Genomic DNA, 25297 nt, shown 5'->3' with positions numbered 1-25297 from the left:
CCTGCTCCTCATCTTCTGTGACCCCTATTATCCACATATTATTTTCCTTTATGGAATCACTGAGTTCTGTGTTTTCCTTTGTGATTCAGTAGTTTTTTTTTCCCCTTCTTTTCAGCTTCCTTATTTTCTATCCTTTTATCTTCCATATAATTTCTGCTTCATTCATCCTTGTTTTTATAGCCTCCACTTAGGACTGCATCTTTGATAATAGCATTTTTAATTTTGCCCTGACTAGATTTTAGTTCTCTTAGGTCTCCAGTAAGGGATTCTCTAGCGTCTTCTATGCTTTTTTCAAGCCCAGCTAAGTATCTTCACAATCATTGTTTTAAATTCTAGTTCAGAATCTTACTTATATCCATATTGATTAAATCCCTGGCAGTGAGTACTACGTCCTGTTCTTTCTTTTGATGTGAATTTCTCTGTCTCAGCATTTCTGCCCATAAAAGAAAAGAAGAAAGAGAAATAACTCCAATAACATCAATGATAACAGAGGAAAACAAAACAAGCAAAACCAAACCAAACCAAACAAACGAAAAAACCCAAACAAAACAAAAACCTAGATCCTGAGTGTATTTCAGTCTGCTTCTTTTTTTTTTTTCCGTCTGCTTCTTAAAAGAAACTAGATGCCAAAATAAGAAGGAAAGAAAAACATATATGTAAATAAAATGAAATACAGTACAATGAAAGGAAACAAAAAATAAAATACATATATTATGTATATATATATATTTTAAAGATTTTATTTATTTATTCATGAGATACACAGAGAGAGGCAGAGACACAGGCAGAGGGAGAAGCAGGCTCCATGCAGGGAGCCCAACGTGGGACTCGAACAGGGTCTCCAGGATCAGGCCCTGGGCGGAAGGCAGGTGCTAAACCGCTGAACTACCCAGGGATCCCTATAATGTATATTTTAAAATAAAAATTAGAAAAGAATTTTAAAAGCCAAAAAATGAAAATAACAAAAAATAATCCTAAAAGAGTAAAGATTAAAAATACAAAGATTTCTGTACAGTGTTTTTTCCAAGAGTGGAAGCTTTGCAGCCCTTTGTGATCAGTGAGCTGTACGAGCGTGAGTTGGTGGTGCTGGTCTTCTGGGGAAGGGGCCCTTCTGCGGATTCTCAGGGGGCACTTGCCCCAGTGGAGAAAAGCCTCCCAGTACAAGAGGCAAGTTTCAAGGTACTGGCTCCAGATTCCAGTAGGTGGTGAAGGCTTTCAGGGTCACTATGGCTGTTACCCCCTCCCTGCCCCCCAGCCCCAGAGCTGCAAGTACATCCCCCACTCTTCTGTGAGCCCTCACCAAAAAGCAATCACTTACTCTTGTTTCCCGGGTTTCCATCTGAACTCTGAGCTCAACAGGCCTGTGGCCAAACGTTTTTATCTCAGGCCCTCAACTGAGTTTCAAAATTCCAAATTTTAGGGACTCCCACGGTGGAGACCGACACTATTCCTCTGGGAGGGGGGAGGTTCTTGTCATACTTCTGCCTTTTGCTGGACCCTTCCCAGGAAAGCAGTCACGGGACCGTGCAGCGGTTCAGTTTATGGCAACACAGAGAAGCAAGCTGGCACCTTGACTTGCTGTTCTCAGCAGCCTCCTGGTTCCTAGGCCTGGAAACTCCACCTCACCCAGGCCCCCCACCCGTTTTCCTTGCAACCCGAGGGTCCTCCAACCACGTTGGCCCACCTGGGATTCCACCCTGCTTCACCACCCAGCACCTTTGAGCCAGGCAGGGCCCCACCCTAACCGACTTCTAAAGGTTCCAATTTTGCACTTAGCTGCTTCTGATACTTTGCGGTAGCTCCTTAAGCAGGCTCCCTCCTCTCCACTACATTCTCAATCCAGATTGAAGTCTTTGCACCTCCTACCTTTTCCAAACAGTGGTTGTTTTTCTACCATTGACTTCACAGATTTTGTTTTTTTGTTTTTTCCAGATCTCTGATTGATTTCTCTGGTGTTCAGGATGATTTCATAACTATCTAGTCCTATTCGAGGGATGAGACAAATTTAGGGTCCCCTCTACTCCTCTGCCATCTTAACTCCTCCTCCTGTATACTGTTTTTTATTGAAGCCATAGTAGATTGGGTCAGTCCATTTTACAGAGAGTAAAGAAAAGGTGCGCTAATACAAGGAGTTAACAAAGTTGAGCCATTTCTCTGGGTAGGCAATTTAAATAGCATAAAATGGAGGCTGTTTATTCTAAGAAGTATTTCCAGAAAAGGAAGAATCTCACCAAATCTTAAAGAGGATCCACGGGTAACTCTATCAAAGGCACGAGGGTTTTTCTGTTAAAATGGATAATGTGGTAATCCCTTCCCAGCTGTGTGTTCCTCGCCGTCAAAATTTAAGAATTTATAGATATGTTTCTGGCATCCTCCAATTTCCCCTGCCTGTTTCTATAAGGTCACATTTACATTTATTTCCCATTCTTTTCAAGCTGATCACTCCTCCCCACATATGCAGGGCCTTAGGCAGGGCCCCCCCTCCTTGGGTGGTATCTTAGAAGGGTTCATAATCAGGCCAGAATATGCTGGACACTGTACTCTCCTGACTTTGTCTGACATGCTTCCAAAACTACAACACCCTCAAAGCTCTGTCATTTAGAACTATATTTTCCCAGCACCCTATACCAGTGCTCATAGTATATGCCCAATAAATACGTGTAGAATGCTGGCCTTAGACGGCAAAATAAGTACGACCTACTAAGCGTTCCATTTGGTCCCCTATCTTCTCCAGTCTGTCCTCCAGTTAGATGCAACCATGGGACTAGTGCTAACCAGGGCTACAGAGCCTTAAAAATTCATTCAGATGACTTTGAAGGGAGGGAGCTGGAGCTTGGAGTTCATGTGTTTTGATATGCTCTAAAATGAAGTTATCAAAAGTGGGGCTAAATCTAAAGGAAACTCTGTACTGGGAAACTCAAATTTGACATTCACCTCCAGCTTCTTGCTGAGGGGATCCCTTTGTCCCTTCAGGCAGCTTTATTGGACCAGACCCAAGACAACTGTCTCTCCTGCATTGCCCACACCTGACCCATGGGAAACACAAATGTGTCCTGTGGACTACTGACCCTATGTGCATGCTGACCAACTCCAGCACAGCAGCACACAGCTGGACTATCTGCCCCAGCTGTCTGAAGCCTATCTCTCCCCAGTGGGAGATAGACAACAGTCCAGAGAGTCCCCCAAGTATATTGACTCTGGTACTCTGGTCCCCCAGCCAGACTGGTGGGGTAGCCCATAGGTATGATATGAGGGAAATAGGCTGACTGTAGCTTTCCTCAAATGGGGGGAAGAGGAACTCACAGCACAATAACTCATCAGAGATTTCACCAAATCTTGCCACTTTGATTCCTTCTTATATCCTTGGGTATCTGATCCTAGAATTTTACATCTAGTGTATCGTGTCATTTTAATCAAAATCTGTACAAAATCTATTACTCCTAGAAGGGGAAAATATGTAAAGAAATTGATAGAGAAATGGCACTGGAGATCTAATATAGCTCCTTACTTGTTTAATGATTATTCATGAGAGACACACATAGAGAGAGGCAGAGAGACAGGCAGAGGGAGAAGCAGGCTCCATGTAGGGAACCTGATGTGGGACTTGATCCCGAGTCCTGGGTCTCCAGGATCACGTCCCGGCCTGAAGGGCACTAAACCGCTGAGCCACCCGGGCTGCCCAGCCATCCTTACACTCTATATTCAAGGATACGTGTGGCCCCTCTCACAGGCTTCCTCAAAGTTGCTCTGTGTGCTAAGTCTGACTCAGCAAGTGAACATCTGTAGGTTTTGCTTAGCCAGCATCTCTCCTTCTAACAACAGAGTTCAGCATTCCATTTTGGGGAACCACCTCTTCTCCATATAGTTTATTGATCTTGCATTCCGATAGATCGATCCTTCAGTTTAGCTTATGACCTAGGCTTTGAAATGCCATTAAAGGTATAGGATCCTTTTTGTGCAGTTATTTCTTTAAGAAAAGGTATATCACGACACAAGAGGAAATAGTAAGGTGGATAGAAGGGATGGATAATGAACAGTAATTACATGTAGTAACTAATTAAATATTTGAATACATTAGAAGGTGTAAGTGCTATAGGAAGAAATAATAGCCAACTAAGGAAGTCAGGAGCAGGGCAGGAGATAATTTTGAATAGAGTGGTCAGAGTAGTTGTCACTGAGGTGGAATTTGAGCAAAATCAGGAAGAGTGGGAATCAGCCATGCATTCCAGAAAGGGGTAAGCCAGGGCAAAGGCCTTACTGCAGGAGCCTTCCTGTCTTGTTCAAGAAATAGGATGAGGTCCAGAGTGACTGGATCAGAGTAATCCAAGGGAGGGTCATAGTAGTAGATGAGGTTGCAGGAGCAACAGAGAAGCCAACCATATAGGGCCTTGTAGAGCCTTTCAGGTGTTTTGGCTTCTACTCTAAATTGTATAGAAAACCATTGGAGGGTTTGAGCAAAGAAAGGACATGATCTTTTGTTCTTTTCCTTTTTCTTTTTTTTTTTTTTAAGGTCATTCTTGGGCAGCCCAGGTGGCTCAGCGGTTTAGCGCCACCTTCAGCCCTGATCCTGGAGACTCAGGATCCAGTACCACGCTGGGCTCCCTGCATGGAGCCTGCTTCTGTCTCTGCCTCTCTCTCTCTCCTCTGTGTGTTGCTCGTGAATAAATAAATGAAATCTTTAAAAATAATAATAAATAAAGATCATTCTTGTCCTGCATGGGCATAAACTGCAGGAAGGCCAGAGAAGACACTTCTGTGACTCTGATGGAGGTATGAGTAAGAAGTAATCAGTTTCTAGATACGCTAGGAAGATCTAGCCAACAGAATTTCCTGACACATGGATGTGGGATAGAAAAGAAAGGTGAGTCAAAAATAACATCAGAGTTTCTGGCCTGAACAACTGGAAGATTGAAGTTGCCAATGATGTGGTAATAATATGGGAAGGATAAATGGGGGGGGGGGATTCATGTCCTAATTCAGATTAGGACATGTTAAGGATTGACACATATTTTAGATATCAAAGAGGTGATATTAAGTGGCGAGCTAGATAGAGGAGTATGGAGATCTAGCCAATGCATTTTTAATATTTTTTTCTAGTTTTTAAAAAAATTTATTTTAGAGGGAGAGAAGAGCAGAGGGAGAGAGGAATCCAGAGCAGGGTCTGTGCCCAGCTCGGAGCCCACTGGAGTAGCCAATGCATTTAGACAGGAAAAAGAAACCAAAGTCATCCAAATTGGAAAAGAATAAGTAAAATTATCTCTGTTCATGGATGATTTAATCTAATATGTAGAAAATTTGAAAATCCTAGAGAAAACTATTGTAACTAATAAGTGAATTCAGGAATGTAGCAGAACACAAAGTCAACACACAAAAATCACCTGCATTTCTATACACTAACAATGAATAACCTGAAAATAATGACCAAAAGTAAGTTAATTTACAACAGCATTTAAAAGAATAAAATACTTAGAAATTAACCAAGGAGATGAAAAACTTGTACAATGAAAACTATAAAAGTTTGCTGAAAGAAACTGAAGAAGACATATATATAAATGGAAATGTATCCCATGTTCATGTATTAGGAGACTTAATACCATTAAAGTGTCAAGACTACCCAAAGTAATATACAGATTCAATTCAGTCCCAACAAAATTTCCAATGTCTTCTTTTTTGCAGAGATAGGAAAACTCATTCTTAAATTCATATGGAATCTTGAGGGATCATGAATTGCCAAAACGATCTTGAAAAAGAACAAGAGAGGAGGAGGACTCACTTCTTGACTTCAAAATTTGTTACAAAGCCATAGGTAATCAAAACTGTGGTATTGGCATAAAGACAGATATGTCAAGTAATGGGATAAAATAGAGACCCCAGAAATAAACTCTCACACATATGGTCAAATGGTTTTTGAGAGGCACGTCAAGTCTGTTCAGTTTGAAAGGACAGTCTGTTCAACAAATGGTGTTGGGAAAACTGGATATCCACATTAACTCAAAATGGATCAAGGACCAAATTAAGACCTGAAACAATAAAATTTCTAGAAAACAGGACAAAAGTTTTGGGATATCCAACTTGGCAATGATTTCTGATATGACATCAAAGGCACAGTAACAAAAGGAAAATTAGAGAAATTGACTCTATGAAAATTTAAAGATATTTTATATCAGAAGACGCTATCATCAGAGTAGAAAGGTAACTCAGAGAACAGCAGAAAATATCAGCAAATCATATATCTAATAAAGTATTAATATCCGGAATATATGGTGTACTCCTAAAACTCAACCACAAACAACCCGATTCAAGATAACTTCAATAGCTATTTCTCCAAAGAAGAGGTACAAATGGCCAACATGCTTAGGAAAAGGTGTTCAGCATCATCTTTATTAGGGAAATGCAAATGAAAACTATAATGAGCTACCACCCCGTCCCAGGCCTCCCCGCCCCGCGGCCTCTGCGCCTCTGCTCCTCCGCCAGGTGGACCACTGGGGCCAGGCTCTCCCACTTGGGGGCGTGAGGCAGGGCCCCCCTGCTCCCTCCACCCCGCCCCGCCCCCTCCCTCCCCTCCTCCGCACCCCCTCCCCTCCCAGGCCCCGCTCCCCCCGCCCCCCCGCTCCTCCGCCAATCGCAGCCCGGCGCCCGCCTCCGAGGCCCGGCGAGCAGGCGGCGGCGGGCGGCAGCGCGGAGGCCGGAGCTTTGTGCCCCGCGGCAGGTAAGGCGCCGGGCGGGGGGGCCGCGGGGATCGGGCCCTGGGCCGGGAGCCTGGAAGGTGGGCGCGCTCCCGGCCCGGCGGGTGGCCCCGGGGAGGCGGGCGGCCCTCCCGGCAGCGGCCTCCCCGAGGCCCGCGTGTGTCTGTCTCGCCCCGTCGGCTGCGCCCGCGCCCCCGCCCCGAGTGCGAATCCTGCGCCGGCCGCCGCGTCCCTCGGGGGCACCCGCGTCGGGTGGGAATCCGCCGAGCTTATGGGGGCCGCAGGAGTCAGGGGCGCCCCGAAATCGGGCCGAGCTCCCGGAGCCGCGGCGCTGCGGCTGCGGCCCTGGCGCGGCCCGAGGCCCTGAGCTGCTCGAGGCGGGAGGCGGTGCGCGGCGGGCTCGGGCCGGGGGACCAGGGCGCGGCCAGGGCGGGAGCGCGGCGGGCGCTGCGGGGTCCCGCCGGGAGGAGCGGCCTGGGCGCCGGGGCCGGAACCTTCCGCGGCCAGGACCCGCCGCCTCCCCGCACCGCAGCCGCAGCCGCAGCCGCAGGTGTCCGGCAGCCACCCGGCAGGTCGCCCGGCAGGACACCCGGCAGGACTCCCGGCAGGACACCCGGCAGGCCGGCGCGTCCCAGCGGGGGCAGGTCACCCGGGACCGTGGCCCGCGCACGCCCGGCTTGCAGGCGCCTTCCCCCCCACCGGGCAGCCACCATTTCCTTCTCTGTTCACAAGAGCTTTTATATTTATTTGTGAGAGACACAGAGAGGCAGAGACACAGGCAGAGGAAGAAGCAGGCTCCCTGCCGGGAGCCCGATGTGGGACCAGGACCCTGGGGTCACACCCTGGGCCGAAGGAGACGCTCAACCGCTGAGCCCCCCAGGCGGCCCCATAAGAGCGCTTAGGGCATCGGAAACACCAGTGATTCCCGAGTCCTGCCCGGGTGGAGGGTTGTGTTGCGGGGCCCACCCGCACTTGTGGGTCCAGCAGCCCCCCCCTTTTCTGTAGCTCTCTGCATCACCAAGAACTAGTCTTTCAGTAATAGGGATCCAAGCCCCACCCCAGATCTTTTTGGGGGATCAATGCCTAAGGATACCAGTGGGCCCCGGAATGTCCTGATCTCAACCCAGTTTGGAAACTGAGTTGCACCTTATTTGCAATTACTTGAATTAAGTTGCTTTAAAAAAAGGGGGAGAAGGGACATATTTTCTAAATTTTCATACGCTAGATGTTTTTTCCTTAATAAGAGTATTTTGACTCCTGTTATCTCATTTCTTTCCCATTACATCTATCAAGATCACTTTCAGGAAAAGGTAGAAGGTTTGGAAATGGTGTTGAAGAGGAATCGGGAGGCTCTAGTGCAGGTGGGAGGGGCCAGGGGGTGGAGAGGGGGAGGGAGTGTCCGGGACAGCTTGGGTTTTAGCTTCCTGGCAGCTGCTGCCCTGGCCCCCGTAGCTGGGGCCTTCTCCCAGTTACCTGTGTGCGGGTCCCTGACAGAACCAGAAGAGCAGCTCACGACCTCTGGTTAATCGAGGCACACACTGAGGAAGCTAAGCCTAAGGAGAACAAAAAAGTAGAAGTGGGTCAGGATTCCAGCGTGTCAGCACGGAAGAGAGCGAGGGTCATCTACGTTTGTCTAAGCTCATGCGCCCCCTCCTTTTCTGCAGTGCCGAAACCAAGGCAGGAAGAGAGCGTGTGCCTTGGCCTTGGTCAGATTGGTAGTGGGTGCCCACGCCTGGTGGGGAATTCTGGGCTCCCCAGGCTCAGGCAGGCCCTTATGCCCCCAAGAGGTGTCTGGTCTGCATGCATCTCAGTGCATCAGATTTTGGTGTCAAAGCTCAAAGTCCAGCACTGTTTAGTCCACCTGCTGCAGCAGATGTGTGGAAAGGAAAAGCCTACTTTAAATTGCTTTCTTTTTTTTTTAGATTTTATTTATTTATTCATGAGAGACCCAGAGAGAGAGAGAGAGGCAGAGACACAGGCAGAGGGAGAAGCAGGCTCCACGCAGGGAGCCCGACGTGGGACTCGATCCCAGGACTCCAGGAATCACGCCCTGGGTCAAAGGCAGGCACTAAACCGCTGAGCCACCCAGGGATCCCCTAAATTGCTTTAAGCAGATTTTTTATGCAAGTTTTTTTTTAGCTGTCTAGAGAACCACTGCAGCCTGAACTGTCTTTGTCATTATGTGGTAATTCAGGAACTCACTCAAGATTCTTCTGTTTTGTACTTTTTTTTTCCCCAACTGCTTGCTCTTAGGCAGACCTATCATATATTTCTGGATGGGAAGACCTACTAATGTGCATTAATTTAATCTATAAGTTTGATGCACTGGACACAGTCCCAGTGGAATTCTTTTTCTTTTTACAAGAATGTTCTAAAAGTAATCGGGAAGTCTGAGCAAACAAGAATAGGTAGGGTTACTGCACAAGTTAATGAGAGAACTTGAACTGTCAGGTAACAGAACATGTTGTTAAGCCACATCATGTGAACAATAAAGGCCTGGGAATAAAGGTCAGTGACACAGCAGAAAAAGTGAAAAAAAAGAATAAGCATATTCATAAGAACTTATGTATGAGTCACTGGGGGAAATGATGAAATATTCAATTAATGATTTGGGAGCAACTCAGCTATTTGAGGGAAAAGTACAGGTTGAGTCTTATCTCAGGCCGTATAGCAAAAAAACAACTTGGATTAAAATGTGACAAAATAAAAAAGTTAAAAACCGAAAAGGAAATAAAAATGTTTCTATAAGTGTTTCTATTTTTTTTTTGAAGATTTTATTTATTTATTTATAAGAGACGGAGAGAGAGAGAGGCAGAGATGCAGGTAGAGGGAGAAGCAGGCTCCATGCAGGGAGCCCGACGTGGGACTCAATCCCGGGTCTCCAGGATCAGTCCCTGGGCCTAAGGCGGCGTTAAACCGCTGGGCCACCGGGCTGCCCCTCTATAAGTATTTCTAAATAGTACTGGAAGCACTATCAAAGGCTTTTGATGTCTATTTAAATATTAAACCCTTGAAATAAATAAGCAAACAAACTGAAATCTTCTTGTTATAGGATCAGGTCTTAGATCTCTAAGAATATGTTCAAATATAGAATAAAATTCCCCCTGGGTTCTTTTCCAGCTTCAGTTAGTCTTGCAGGACAGTGGGAAGGAAGAGGACGCGTGCTGAGTGGGGAGAGTGTAGGGAGGCAGAGTCAGATCCCATCTGGCCGGGGTGGGCCTCCTGCCGCTGCCAGGTTATTATAAGGGGTACTGAGCACTGGAGGGGAGGGAGCCCGGGAGGGTACCCCAGTTGGAGGATCCAGCCAGGATACCCCAGTTGATAACTCTCGATCATACAGGAGAGTGCAGTTCATCCTCGGTCGTGGACTGCTGATGCCTGATGCAATGGGATTTCTCCCAGTCCTTGTTCTGTGTTTTCTTTTGCTTTCCCAGATCCTGTGGGAAAGCAGTAAAGTTCATAAACCATGTTGTCTCGTAGACATTTTTTAATCGGGAAGCTTTCCTGGACGTCCCTTGAAAGGGAAGGCAAGTAGTAGCCGTGTTCCCGGGAGGACAAAGGACACAGGGCAATTGAATGGTTTCTCTTGAGTGCGATTTGGGCCCTGGAGATACATTGGAAGCCGTGGAACCGCCGGGTCAGAGGCCGTGTGCGTGTGGAAGCGTGACGCACGGTGCAGGCTGCCCCCGTGGGCTAATGCCCCCCGCGGCCCCCTAATGGCAGAGGGCGTATTCTCCACCTTCGCCCCGGCAGGCAGCGCGGCAAGCATTGTGGTCTCCGGCAGGTGGATGGACGGCGTCTCTGAAATCCTGAGTTGCGTTCTGTGGTCATGACTGAGGCCAAGCACTGTTCCACCTGTTTCAAGAGTCACTGGAATTTCCTTCTGTGGAAACCAGAGAGCATTCTAGAGCTGGACAGGCCCGAGAGACGAAGGCCCATCGTTCAGCCCGCGGAGCCTGAGCCGAGCCCCTCGGCTAGCCCAGGACGGAAGCGGGGCCGACCCGGTTCTGCCGTGTGTCCTAGCGGCCTGGGTGAGGGCGGCACAGGCTGCAAAGGTCTGGAGGCCTCTAGGGCTCGGCTCTGGAACCACAAAGTCCGAGAATTCCGGGGCAGCGCCCAGACCGTGAGGCCAAAGGCTTTTACCCACACTGACCTCGGGGCCCTCATCCCGAAGCCAGCATTAGCCATAGCTCTCGCCGGGCCTTTAGGAGTTCGTGTTACTATAAAGTAGTTGAGACAAGTGGGCTCACGCCTGTTATTATCGTCCTCACCTTTGTGTGTTTTGTTATCTGACTTTGCCCCCCACATGTAAGCTCTGAGGGGGCTTAAAGGAAATCCGTGAGTTTGGGCAGGGCACCTGAGCAGGGGGGAGCAACCAGGGAGTGTTCTCTGGGGAGCCCCTGTGGTCCAGGCTGCTGAGCACCCGTCCTCGCCGCCTTAGTTCCAGCCTTCCCCCGGCTTTGCTATCAGCATCTTGCTTATCCTCCGGAGATAGCTGATACGGAAGAAGCCATCACACCCTTCCTGACTCCCTGAGATCTGAGAAGAAGATCAGAGGGAGTCGACAAATCAGAAGATTTGTTGCTTTGCGACAAAGCAGGGTTTTTAACCCAAAAAGCAGGGTTTGTCTTCTACAAGTACCCTCTTGCATGTTTCTCAAGAAAGATGAAAAGGCTCTGGATTATTAAAGGAAGGACGGCATGTGTGCTGGATAGGTTGGGTCATGAGACGCAATCTCAAAGCAGACCGGAGGAATGAGAAGAGAGGATAGAGGGGAATTACTGAAAATGGGTTATTTTCGACACATAGCCCCAGGTGACCATCCCAGGTGTTCAGAGGATTGTCAAAAGTCATTTTCTTGTGTTTGTTGTTTTTAACGATGAGTGTTATTATCTCATCGTTCTTATTCATGGTTTTCATCCCTATGCCTGACCATTGCTAAATAGTGAAGAAGAAGAATAGGATCAAATGCAGGGATGGGTCCAAGGACAGAGGCCACCCTAGCCTTCCCTTCCCGGAGGAGTTGGAGGGCCCTCCTCCTTCCTCTCCTCCAGCTCCGAGCATCATCTGCATTGGCTTCCTGGACATGCCACTCGGTGGAAGGGCTGGAGAGGCTTTAGTGCTTCCTCTCGCTTCTAGTCACCCAGTCACCCTGCCATTGCCTGCCAAGCCGTAGCTGAATTAAAGTGGCGATTCTAACAGCTCTGGAAAATGAAGGAGAAAGTTAACTTTTATGGGCTTCTCTGTTCTACTCTCAGTTGTAGTGTTTCTCCAAGTGTGGCTGTCTGACCATGTGTACGTGTCTCTTGTACGACTGTTGAAATGCAGATTCTCAGCCTCCCCTCCCCTCTAGAATTCCTGATTCGGAATCTCTGTGGGTAGAACCCAGAAATACGCATTCCTTGGAATACATTAAAGTTTGGAGCCACTGTTACTCTCTGCTAGTTTCTTATTTTCCTTCTCTCTCCCATGTCTCCTTCCTTTCCCTTTTTCTTTCCTCATTTCTTCTGACTCCTCTCACCTGCTTGGTCCTTCCTTCCTCCTCCTCAATGCTGTCGGTTCAGAACAGCCTGCTAAGCTGTTCTTCTAACATAATAAATTTAAGTCCTCTGGAAAGTCAGCTAGGAGAAAAAAAGAAGTATGTGTTTCCTAGTACCTTGCTTGTCTCCATAAAAGGGGCACCTGGGTGGCTCAGTCAGGTAAGCAGCCGACTCTTGATCTCGGGGTCATAAATTCGAGCCTCGTGTAAAAAAAGAAAGGCAGATCCAAAGCTATCCTCTCCAAGCATCAACTTTGGGACGAGCATCATTCTTTTAAGTACAGACGGGCATTGCATTCACAGTCACCCTTCCAGTATAGGAGATGGTCTCTCAGGGTTGGAAATGTCCTTCTAGAGAAACATTACTGGCATGACATCCTGGTGACCACCAGCCTCAGAGTCAGACACTGGCCTGGGTACCGTTACTGGAGGGGTAAATGAGGTGGTGGAGGCATTTGGGGGAAGTTAGGGAAGTGGGATAATAAGTCATTTGGGAGAGGGGTGCCTGAGGGTCTCACTTGGTTAAGCATCTGATTCTTGACTTTGGCTCAAGTTATGATCTCAGGGTTGTGGGATCGAGCTCCGTACCCAGCAGTAAGCTTGAGATTTTCTCTCTTGTCTCTCCTCTCTGCCCTTTTCCCAACTCAGACACTCTCTCTTTTTTTTCTCTAAAATAAATAAATAAAATCTTAAAAAAAAAATAGTGCGGGATAAAGTGGGGTGGCCAAGGGGAGTGTCTGCGTGGAATCTGGAGTTCTGACCTCTGCTTTTGTCTTCACAGCCACTGAAGGAAGAGATCAAGATGAATGCAGAGGTGAGTTCTTTACAAGGACTGGTTTAAGGCATGCTCTTCTTGCAGTGTTCCTCATGTCTCCTTCACACAGTGTTTTCTGTCCCTGCGGAATTTTTTTCAAACGCATCAGCACAAACTTGAAAACATTTCCCCTGCAGCCTGATAAGCACATGGCTCTGGGTGATATGAGAAGAATTAGGCCCTGTGTCTGCCCAGCTTCAATTAGATTAGAGTTTATCTATTACAGTTAATCCTGAAACAACACTGCAGGGCTTGGGCGGAGCGGCAGCAGGTGGTGGGGGTGCTGGGCCTCAGCCCTGCTTTGTGTTACCCTGGGGACACTTAACCTCTGCTTCCGGGCCATTTCTCTGCATTGTCTCCTAGGCTCTCAGTTCTACTCTCCTTGTTCTTTGATCTGCTGAGATTTCTAGTCACTTTGGGCTTTTGTTCTTTCCTAACGGCAGCGCCTGCCTGCCTTTCCTCCTTTCCAAGTCCAGCCAACCCCTGGTGTCCATCTCTTCAACCATTCTTGGGCTGATGTCCCCAGCTGCTCATCTCCTTGTCCTGTTGATCCACGATGCCAAACCCAGGACAATGGTGTCGGGTGAGTGACACAGCTTCATGCTGTTTGCAGCTAGTGGGTGTCTCCAGATCCTCGTGTGGTGCTCAGCACGGCTGAGCCCTCTTTCCCTCTGCCCTGGACGGCCAGGTCCAGTCTTCTCCTTCCTGCCTGCTCCCTCCTCACTCTTAGTATCTGGACCACTTTTTACTTAGAGAAAACTTAGAACCATCAGACATCTTCTGTCTCAAGTCCTGCCTTCCCATTCACCTTACTGTGAAAGGGATGTTTATCAGTGACAGAGCTCCAGGCCGTCAGTATAGGAAAACCAAACATAATGTGTTTTTTTAATCTTTGAAGTCCAAATGGAGTCAGACTTCAGGGCTGGTTGATCCAGTACCTCGGCAGTCTTGAGGATCCAGGATCATTTTGTCTCTCTGCTCTTCATTCAAATGTTGGCTTTCTCCTAGTTCCCCTTGTGGTTATAGGACGGCTGCCAGCAGCACTTGGGGTTACATGCTTCCTCATTCACTCTGAGTAGGAGAAAGAGCTAGGCTTACTGCAGCTCTCTCTGGAAAGTAGGAACCTCTTTTTTTTTTTTTTTTTTTTTTTTGAAGACTCACCAGATGCCTCCTTAGGTCTTATTGGCAAAAATTATGTCACATGCCCACCCCTGGGTAAGAGGGGCCAAGATTTTGCCAACTGGCTTAGACTAATCAGGCCCACCCTGAAGCAGCTACCCCCCAAACACACCTGGGCTGGAGATAGGAAGAAGAAAGGGGAGTGGACCTATCCCATCCGTTGTCCCTAGAAATTCCTGTGCATACTCTGAGTTACAACTTCTGTTGCGTCCTCAGACCTCACGCTGCCTCCCTAATGATTTCCTTTACCAGCTGCATTGTTAACCGCATTTCTACTGACTGTCTCATGAATATTTCCAAATGCTTTATTTTATTTTTTTAAGGATTTATTTATTTATTTTAGAGAGAGAAAGAGAGAGAGCATGAGTGAGAGGGGTGAGGCAGAGGGAGAGGGAGAATCTTGAAGCAGACTCCCCACTGAGCACAGAGCCCCCGATGCGGGGCTTGATCCCAGGACCCTGAGATCAGAATCTGAGCCGAAACCAAGTGTCGGATGCTCAACCAGCTGAGCTACCCAGGCACCTCCTCAAAATGCTTTAGTTCTTACTTTCTCTAGGACAGAACAACACATGATATTTTGTCAAGCTACCGTAGTCCTATTTTTCTCGTGTCTTTCAAAGGGAGGCTTCTTGAAAGAGATGTCCACAGGTCATTTCTCCCATTCTTCTTCCTCTCTCCAAGTCATTCTCAACCTACTGCAGCCAGGCCTCTTTCTTACTGAAATTCATCTTAAATAATAATTAAAAAAATAATATTTTTGTAATCATGTCAGTACATATACATAGGATAAAACTCAAAAGCCCTAAAATGACAAAAGTTGCAAGTAGGTCTCCCTGCTGCCCAATCCCTTAGACTTCCCCATTTCAGGGCTGACCTACTTTTGAGCACTTGCTGGTGCCTCTGGCCCCTTAATGTGAAGGCCGCTGTGACTCACTCAGATTCTCATGGTCTTTTGACACTTCCTTCTTTGATGACTTTTTCCTCTCGACCGTTGAAAACATGTCAGACCCTGGGTTTTCCTTTAACTATCTTCCCTTCTCTTCTGCCTCAAACACCCATTGTTCAGCATCTGTGACCACGTTCTCACTTCCCTTTTTATGTCAGCCTCACTGGAGTCTGACTTGGCTCTCACTGTTCCACCAAAACCTCGCCATTGAAAGGCACCAGGAGCATCCATGTTGCCAAATTTGGTGGAAACCTCCCTTTTGAAGCATTTGACACTATTGGCCAGGTTCTCGCAGTGTTGCTATGACATCCCAGGGTTTCTGCCTATCTTTCTGCTCACTTCTTCTCAGCCTCTTTCTTAAGCTTCTCTTCCGCCTACTTCTCGAAACTTTGTGTTTCCCGGGATACCTCTCGCCCTACCCGTTGTCCCGGGCTGCTCACCTGAGCCCACAGTCATCATCAGTCGTTTGGTTAGGAATGTCTCAGATGGATTTGTCCAACCAGATCCTGCTCCGGCCCCAGGTGTGCACATCCGGAAGCCTGCCGCACTGCTCTCTACCAAGAGGTTCCATTTAGCACCCCTGCTCATCATAACCCACGCTGGACCTGCTGCTTTTCACCTGCCCCAATAGGTTGCTCAGGATTGGCGCTATTGCCGTCTGTATACATGGCCTGGGAGCCTGACATCCTCCCCCCTCCTTTCCCACACTCCATGCTGGAAATTCTGTTTTCTTGATTTAGTCACTAAAGCGTAAATGGAACAGTACACTGTCCCAGACTCTAGACTTGCCTTTATGGCTTTAATGGTAAAAAAAAAATAACATACTCCCGTACTCATGGAATTGGCTGAGAAGCGGGACCATAATATCTTCCAAGTCTGTCTTTTTCTTGCTTGACTTTGCTTCCTCATCACTTCCTCACTTCCTGTACTTACTCTCTTTTCCTTACCCTCCTCTAGGTCATTGTCTCTCCCTCTTGGGGGGCAGAGGAGGAGGCCTCAAGCAGAGAAGGTACTCCTCAGCCCCTGTTCGTGACATGTGGTCTTTGTTGGTGTGTGCAGGGCTCCTCTCTTGTATTTATTTTCTCATTCGTTTTGATCTTCATCCTCATTCTCACCCTTCCAAAGACAGTTATTCTAATGGATTAAATGATTACCTTTTTGTTTTCATGTACTTATGAAAATATATGTTATTGTTTTTTTTTTACAAATACCCTTTACATTTGGTAAAATAATACACACACACACACACACACACACACATATATATATGTATTTTTTTTTTTTTTGGTGCACAAGTTCTGTGAATTAAAACACATGCATCGATTTGTATAACCATTACCACAGTCGGGATTTACACCCTCACTCCAAAATATTCCTTTCTGTTGTTGCTCCTTTGTTGTCACAGCCTCCCTCACCCTGAACCCCTGGCAACCACTGTGTAGTATACTTTTAATTTCAGTAATTGTATCATGTTATAGTTTATATCTTGTTCTCTTTCTTATTTTTTCCACTCAGCTCTACGTTTTCAAGACATAAACAGAGTTAATCTGCTGCACAGTATCCCATGATGTGCATTTATTTAATGCTAACAACACACCTATGAACAAGATGCTATTGTTGCCTCTGTTTTGTAGATGAGGAAAATGAGGATTGAGTAACTTGCTCATGTCACGGGGTATTGGGGCAGAATGGTCATGCAAGCCCTAGTATCTCTTGACTCTGAATGCCTTTCTTCTTTTGGATATCCAACTAATCTTATCCATGCGCTCATATGTCATTTCAGTTACATGAAAAGTTTCTTGAGCTTTCTCTTCAGAAGTGATATCTCTCGGTAATTCCCGTTGCCCTTTATCTTGTTTTTTGTTACCTTCCATTCTCTGACATCAAGTATAGCTGTCTGTCTTATTTATATTAGTATGACTATAGTGATGCCTCCTCCATACTTTATCCTCACCAAATGGCAGTCGTTATTTAGTGAGGCAATCAGATGGTTCAGAAACTGTTGAGTAATCTTGTAATGCAATCCAGAATCTTGTAATGCAACCCAGTGGATGGGCTAGTGAAAATGTAGTGGAAGGAAATCATACGACAGAAAATTTCAAGGAAAACTTGCTGTGACTCAGCAGCTGGCTGGAGTGGAAGGGTGGAGGACCGTCAGCCTCAGCTAGCCCTTCGATCTCAGAGGAAGTTTGTTGAACACGTGAATGACTCCCAGGATTTCAAGCTGAGTCACTGATAGAATTTGTGGAGCCACTGGCCTTTGCCCAGAGGTCAGAGCACAGCCTGTCAGGCGGGGTGGATGGTTGGCACCTAGCACAAAGCGTAATGTTAGAATGAGATGGAGAAAATTGGAAATGCCTAGTTGGCATTTCTTCTTAGGACTGGAGCTTGGAGGAAAGGGTGGCTCACAGCTCAAGGTGTTAGAGTTCTCAGCATACAGGTGGTCATAGAAACCTTAAGAATGAAGGGATCCCCCCTGGGTGGCGCAGCGGTTTAGCGCCTGCCTTTGGCCCAGGGCGCGATCCTGGAGACCCGGGATTGAATCCCATGTCGGGCTCCCGGTGCGTGGAGCCTGCTTCTCCCTCTGCCTCTCTCTCTCTCTCTCTCTCTCTCTCTCTCTCTCTGTGTGTGTGTGTGTGTGTGTGACTATCATAAATAAATAAAAATTAAAAAAAAAAAAAGAATGAAGGGATCCCCCACCCCAAATACAGGGAGGAGAAAAAAACAGAGGGACAAGGATTTAGCACTGGGAACTACATCCAGAGGGCAGGGTAAAGAAGGAAAGCAGTGAAGTGTGAAAAGAAAACTTCAGTAAGAGGTGGGAGAAGCCAAGAAAGGAGGGAAGGTCTGACAAGTTTTAAATATGGCTGAGGGCCAGGAGAGTGCAGCTGAGAAAAAGCCCTTGGATTTAGCGACGAAAAGGTGGTCTGTGATGGACAGTGTCATGGTAGTGGAAACCAGGTGATAGCAAGGCCAGAAAGTGTGAGTGAAAGCAGCACTTGTAGCCTGGAGGTGTGAGGAGTTAGATGATGGGGGCCAGTAGACCAGGCAGTGAGGGGCAGACGGTCCCCAAGATGGGGAGCAGAAGATTCTGGGCACCGTAGAGGGACCTCCTGGAAGGGAAATGGGAGTGCACCAAAGAGTCCACCAGCTGTAGAGTTCTAATCTGCTTGGAGCATCCTTTGGACGTTTGTATCTATTTTAAGTGTTTTTATTTTGGGTAACAATGATATATATATCATTGTTGTTATATATATTATATATCCACATGATTCAAAACTTTAAAGAATTTAGAAAAAAAAATTACCCTAAAAAGTCCCCTTCCCTCCCAGCCGCTCTGTGTCTCTTGCTCCTAGGCAAACAGTGTTACTGGTTTGTTGGCTATCCTTTCAGAGATTCTAAACATATACAACATTTTTTTTTTCTCACCAGCTGTCCCCTCCATTTTTTGCGGAAACTAATGCACAACTTACACTGATTTGTATCTTGTTTTTCTTACCCAACAATCTGTCTTGGAGATCAATCCCTTTTTTTTTTTTTTTAAGATTTTATTTATTTATTCATGAGAGACAGAGAGAGAGAGAGAGAGAGAGAGGCAGAGACACAGGCAGAGGGAGAAGCAGGCTCCACGCAGGGAGCCCAACGTGAGACTAGAACCAGGGACCCCAGGATCACACCCTGGGCTGAAGGTGGCACTAAACCACTGAGCCACCCGGGCTGCCCAGATCAATCCCTTTATTTTTTTTTTCAATCCCTTTAAATACATAAAGAACTTCTTGTTCTTTTCGATGGTGGTATAATATTCCATTTTAAGGGTCTACCATAACAGATAATCAACCTGCTAGTAACAATGTACATGTTATTTTCAATTTTTTGCTATTATGAGTAAGCTAGCAATAAACCCAAGTCATCTTATTGTGTATCTCTATAGGATATATTCTTAGAAATGGATTTCCTGAAGCACAGAGTATTTGCATAAGTATTTCTGAGTTGCTCTCCACAAGAGTTGCCCATTTTTCTCTCCCTCTTGTGATGTATGACTATACCTGTTTTTCCACGCTCACCAAAGTGTTGTCAAACTTCTTGATCCTTGTAAACAGTGGATGTTTACTGATTATTTGGAATCTCCTTTCCCCCTCCCAGAGTGGTGGTCCAGTACTTGCCCTCATGAGATTCCTCCAAAATGATTTTATTTTACTTTTACAGAGGGAGAGAGGGGGTCATGTAGAGAGAGAAGGGGAGAGAGAGAGAGAATCTTAAGCAGGCTCCACATTCAGCACAGAGCCCAACATGGGGCTCGACCCCATGACCCTGAGATCGACCTGAGCCTAAATCAAGGGTCAGATGCTTAATTAACTGAGCCACCCCCTTATGTTTTCTTTTACCCTTTTCATCTCAAAACAGTTTTTTTCTAAGTTGACAGAATGTGTTCTCTTAATCCTAACTTCCTCTGAATTCTGTGATCAGATCTGGAGTTCCAGACACCAGCTTCTCTGAGTCCAAAAGGGGGAGCAAACTCATCTGGTAACAATGATTTGACCCTGAATTAGTTTTTGAGTCACTTTGCCGTCCCTTACGTGTGTGTGTCCTTTTACTGCTATCTTAAAACTGCTCCTGTTCCTTTACTTCTGGAGCATTTTTCCAAAGGTTTGAGATAGCAAAGCAAATAACTAAATATGGAGTTTTAGACATCCTGGCTTCTAGAAACTTATGGCCCTCCCCTTCTTGGCTCCTTTCTCTGTATTCTTCAGCCTTTTCATAACCCGTGTGTACCGTTCCCCTTTCTGCTCCTCTTCCTTGCCCTTTCCTCAGCCTTCTGCTGATTCTGACCCCCAGAGTTTTAGCCACCAGGATCTGTGGATTTTCCAGTTATCTTTCTATTGTTGATTTCTAGTGTAATTCCATTTTGGTCTCAGAGCAGACATTGCATCACTTTTGTTCTTTTAAATTTTTGAAGTGTGTTTCATGGTCCAGAACGTGGTCTGTCTTGCTGAATGTTCCGTGTGAGCTTGAGAAGAATGTGTATTCTACTGTTGTGAAAATAGTCCATAGATGCCAGTGTTACCCAGTGGACTCATGGTGTTGTCGAGTTCAGCTGTGTTCTTACTGCTCTTAGCCTGCCGGATCTGTCTACTTTTGACAGAAGGGTGATGAAATTTCCAACTATGATACTGGATTCATCTTTTTCTCCTTGCACATCTATTGGGTCTTGCCTCACGTAGTTTGATGCTCTCGTTAGGCACATATATGTGAAGAGTTAATATTATTGGATCCCAATATTATGTAATGTCCTTCTTGAAATTACTGTAGTCACTTTTGTATTTTAGATTAATATTAACATGGTATATTTGTCTCCAGCAATTTACTTTTAATCTGTATGTGTCTTTATATTTTAGTGGATTTCTTGTAAACTGTATATCATTGGGTGTTGTCTTTTGATCCACTGAGACGGTCTTTGTCTTTTTAATTGATGCGTTTTGACCATAAACGTTCAAAGTGATATAGTTGGATTCATATTTCTTGCTATTTTCTATTCGTTGCCCTTGTTCTTTGCTTCCACTCTTTTCCTGTTTTTTTTTTAATATTTTATTTATTTATTCATGATAGACATAGAAAGGGGGGGGGGCAGAAACACAGGCAGAAGGAGAAGCAGGCTCCATGCCAGGACCCCGACGCAGAACTCGATCCTGGGGCTCCAGGATCACGCCCTGGACCAAAGGCAGGCACCAAACCTCTGAGCCACCCAGGCATCCCCTTTTCCTGGCTTTAATTTGAGCACTTTATGATTCCATTTACTCTCCTCTCTTAGCATATTGGTTATACTTCTTTTTAACCTTTTGTTGTGGTTGCCCTAGAGTTTGTAATATATATATTTACAGCTAATCAAAGTCCACTTTCAAATAACAACTATACCACTTCACAAGGTGTGAGTATTTTAACAAAATACTCCTATTTCTTCTCGTGCTTTGGGTCATTTATTTCACTTTTATGTAAGCATACATAAGCATATAAATTCATAAGATACATATGTATAAACATGCATAATTAAATATTGTTGCTGTTACTATTTTGAACAAATTGTTATCAGTTAGATGAATTAGTAAGAAAAGGTTTTAAGGGATCCCTGGGTGGCGCAGCGGTTTGGCGCCTGCCTTTGGCCCGGGGCAGATCCTGGAGACCCAGGATCGCATCCCACGTCGGGCTCCCGGTGCATGGAGCCTGCTTCTCCCTCTGCCTGTGTCTCTGCTTCTCTCTCTCTCTCTGTGTGTGTGTGTGTGTGTGACTATCATAAATAAATAAAAATTTAAAAAAAAAAAAAGGTTTTAATTTTACCTTCATTTAATCCTTGTTGGTGCTCTTCCTTTCTTTATGTAGACCTGGATGTCTGCCTTTATTATTTTCTTTGTCTCTAAAGAACTTTTTTCAACACTTCTTGCAAGACAGTGTAATGGCAACAAATCCCCTTGATTTTTTTTCTTTCTTTCTTTTTTTTTTTTTTTTTTTTTTTTGCCCAAGAACTCTATTTCCTCTTCACTTTTGAAGGATCACTCGACAGGAAACAGAAATTGAGGTTTGTAAGTTTGCCTCTCAACACCTTAAATAGTTCACTCTCCTCTCTGTGCTTGCATGGTTTCTGAGGGGAAGCAGCGTGGAGTTCTTGTCTTTGTTTCTCTGTAGGCAAAGTATTATCTCCTCTGGCTTCTTGTCCTGCTGGTGTCTCGCCTCCTGCAGCTGCCTGACAGCCCTTGAACAGTCTGTTGTGATTTCTTCAGTCTCTGTTCTCTTTCCTTTTCAGTTTTGGTGGTTACTATTGAGATATTCCTGAGCTCGGAGATGCTTTCCTCAGCTCAGTCCAGTCTGCTCAGAAGCCCGTGAAAGCCCTTCTTCATTTCTGTTAAACGTCTCTGATTTCTAGCTTTTTTTTTTTTTTTTTTTTTTGGTTCTTTCTTAGGACTTCTGTGTCTCCTGCCCATCTGTTCCTGCATACTGTCTGCTTCATCTGGTATAGTCCTTAGCATACTCATCATACTTGTTTTAAATTATCATCCTGGTGATTCCAGCCCCTCTGCCATGCCTGGTTCTGATGCTTGCTCTTTCTCTTCAGACTGTGGTTCATTCTTTCTTTCTTCCTGTCTTCTCTTCCTTTTCTTTCTTTCTTTGCCTTTTGGTATGTCTTCTCAAATTTTTCTTGATATCCATACAGGAGGGACTGTGTAAGAGGACCTGCTATAAAGCAGGCCTTTAGTGATGTGGTGAGGGAGGGTTGGGGGGGAGCATGCTACAGTCTGATGAGTAGGTCTGTTAGTGAGTCTGTGACTCTGAACTGTGAACTCTACAAATGTTGCTCAGTTTTGTTTTTTTGTTTTGTTTGTTTTGTTTTGTTTGTTTTTTAGGTGGGAGAAGATAGCTTGAGTGGGCTAGAGGTGGATATTTCCCTTCCCTGAAATCAGTCATGCTCTGACAGTAATCCAGCAAGTTAGGCTCTGGGTGCTTTTCCCTGAGGACAGGCCCTGTTAAGAACAGAGTGCTCTGGCATGTTTCAAAAATGGTTCTCTTTCTCTCCTCTTCCTGGACGCACAAGGGGAAATGTTTCCAATATATATTGCGTGAACTTGATTAAAATTCCACAAAACTGAGGTGGTCCCCCTATGACTGGGTCCTCCTGGACTTTTTAACTCTCAGAATTGTCTGTACTCAGCCTCCAGCAATTCATCATTACAGTTCATGCCCTCCTTACCGTGGCACTGGTTCCTGTGGTGGTTTCTACTCATGGGTCTGTGCTCTTAGTCAGTTGTTATTCTCTGCATTTCCTTGTTTTTCCAATCTTGGGGATAGTGGTTTGACCTATATTTTAAGGATCCTAGAAGAAGTGTTGATTTTTCAGTCTGTTTAGCTTTTTCATTGTTGTTAGAATAGTGTGGCAACTTTTCAGCTCCTTACATGTCAAATAGGAAGCCAGAAGTCCTTATGTCTTTGATTCGCAGTTTCCTTTCAGAACATGCCTTAAACAGGCGCCATGTAATATGAAGAGGCTCAGGTATAATGGTCGAGTTATTTTCCTCAAAAAATAAAGTCCTTTTTTAAAGAGGAACTCAGCTGTTAAGATATGAGTATTTGGGCCCTCTGTGACAGTTTTGCAAGGCAATGTTGTCTAAATCAAACTCTAAAGTGCTTGTTCATTCACTGTGACACTGTGCAAGCCAGGTCATATATACAAGTTTGTGTGTACCATTAAATTTTGAAATGAAGAAAGCAATTTGGCTTTATTCCAGATGATGGAGGTTTCTTAACCCCATGGCTCTTTGGAAGCTCATGGGAAGCTTAAGTTCCTGCTTGTTTTCTGAAAAGTAGTATTTCCAAACGACATTTCCCAAAGTTCCCCTCTATATGTGAAGTTAGCTAGTTACAGGCACTCTCAGGAGATTTGGAAGGCAGAAGAAAGACTATTTTCCACAGGGCCCAACTGTAGTCAAATGTGTTAGTCAGGGGTGAAGTGAGCCCAGATTGGTGTGTGGTTTAGCAATAGCAGCCAGTCAAGCTTCTCTGACTCAGTTTCTCCTGAACTGCAGGCTGAAGTAGACTACAGACACTTTCCAGACATCTTGGCTTCCAGGCAAGCTCTGAGAATCACTTGCTCCAGTACAACAGGGAGATGGTCAGTGATGGCTTCTCTGGCTTTAGCTCTCCAGGGGTGGCAATGGTTATATAAGCCTCTAAATTTCCTGTATTAAAATTCTATGCTTAGAACACTTAGAATGTTGTTGTTGTTTTTAAGATTTATTTATCTATTTTAGAGAGAGGGAGGGAGCATGACAGGGAGGGGCAGAGGGAGAGAGAGAGAGTCTTAAGCAGACTCCACTCTGAGCGCAGACCCTGACATAGGGCTGGATCTCAGGACCCTGAGATCATGACCTGAACCAAAATCAGGAGTCGATGCCTTCACTGACTGTGCCACCTGGAATGGTTTCTTTTTTTTTAATGACTTATTCTTCACTGGTACTGTGTGGGATTTAAAAAAAATGGAAGTGGGTCACCTGGGTGGCTCAGTCAGTTGAGTGTCTGACTCTTGATTTCAGCTCAGGTCATGATCTCGGGGTCCTGGGATCCAGTCCCTTGTGGTTCCGCATGGAGTCTCTTTGAGATGCTCCCTCTCCTTCTGCCCTTTCCTCAGCTCATGCCTATACTCTTTAAATAAGTAAATGAATAAATATTTTAAAAATAGAAGTAAATGGTGTTAACAACAGTAATATAAAGTCTTGCATGTGAAATAATGTATTACTTTAAAGTAGCTGTGATAGATAAAATATGTATAACATAAAAGCCTTAAAATAACTCCTAAAGAGAAATTACAGCTTTAGCCAACAAATGAGGTAAAATGGAATCATAAGAAGTACTCTATTAACCTAAAAGAAAGCAGAAAAAAAGGGAGAGAACAGATTGAACAAATAGAAGACAAAGACAAACAAGATGTTGGATTGAAACCCAACCATACCAATAATTATAATGTAAATTATGTAAATACCTCACTGAAAAGCAAAACCTGTTAGGTTAAGACCTGACTACATGCTGCTTACAAGAAGCTCACTTTAGATATAAAAACACACAAAGGATAAACATAAAAGGTTGGGAAAAAATGTACTATGCTTACCCTAATCAGCAGAAACAAGGAGTGGATTGTTAGAATCAGATAAATAAATTTCAGGGCAAAGAATATTACCAGGAATAAAATTGTCCTTTCAGAGTGATGGAGGGATCAATTAATCAAGAAGACAACCAATTTAAACATTTGTGTACCTAATAACGGAACTTTAAAATATGAGTCAAAAATCAATAGAACTGAAAAGAAAAATATCCAAATCGACAATTATATTTGGTACTTCTCAGTAATTGGTAGAATAAGTAGAAAATTGGTAAAGATATAGAAGACTTGAACATTATCAGCCAACTTCACCTTAAAGACTTGGGGAATGGAAAAAAAAAGACTTGGGGAATGGTCCACCCAAAATCAGTAAAACAGACATTCAAGTGTGCCTAAAACATTTATTAGGATAGATCACATTCTGGATCATAAAGCATGTTTCAAAATTTTTTTGATGATTCAAATCATTTTATTTATTTATTTTATTCAAATA

At 45.1% G+C, this 25297-nt stretch overlaps 2 protein-coding genes across 6 annotated transcripts in view; one reads left to right on the top strand and one right to left on the bottom strand.

The window, feature by feature from the left end:
- The window catches only part of LOC129494437 (cytochrome c oxidase assembly factor 1 homolog), a 96088-nt gene extending 87849 nt beyond the window's left edge, over positions 1–8239 (bottom strand). Inside the window, exon 1 of the mRNA XM_055301347.1 lies at positions 8160–8239. The gene's annotated coding sequence lies outside the window, so the exon portion shown is untranslated. The remainder of the gene's footprint in view (positions 1–8159) is intronic.
- Positions 1–25297, top strand: part of BLVRA (biliverdin reductase A) — a 76341-nt gene that overhangs the window by 16165 nt on the left and 34879 nt on the right. For 2 of the 5 annotated variants that reach the window (XM_055301342.1, XM_055301345.1), the window contains one exon: positions 13007–13039. In XM_055301342.1, the coding sequence (XP_055157317.1) occupies positions 13028–13039 (12 nt within the window). In that variant the 5' untranslated portion in view covers positions 13007–13027. Of the gene's footprint in view, positions 1–5676; positions 5807–6614; positions 6710–13006; positions 13040–23800; positions 23821–25297 lie in introns of those variants that run through there. The other 3 variants (XM_055301343.1, XM_055301341.1, XM_055301344.1) reach the window with 3 other exon arrangements.

The sequence above is a fragment of the Nyctereutes procyonoides genome, unplaced genomic scaffold, assembly GCF_905146905.1.
Source record: "Nyctereutes procyonoides isolate TBG_1078 unplaced genomic scaffold, NYPRO_anot_genome, whole genome shotgun sequence".
NCBI classification, from domain to species: domain Eukaryota; kingdom Metazoa; phylum Chordata; class Mammalia; order Carnivora; family Canidae; genus Nyctereutes; species Nyctereutes procyonoides.
This window is presented reverse-complemented; position numbering and strand designations above follow the sequence as displayed.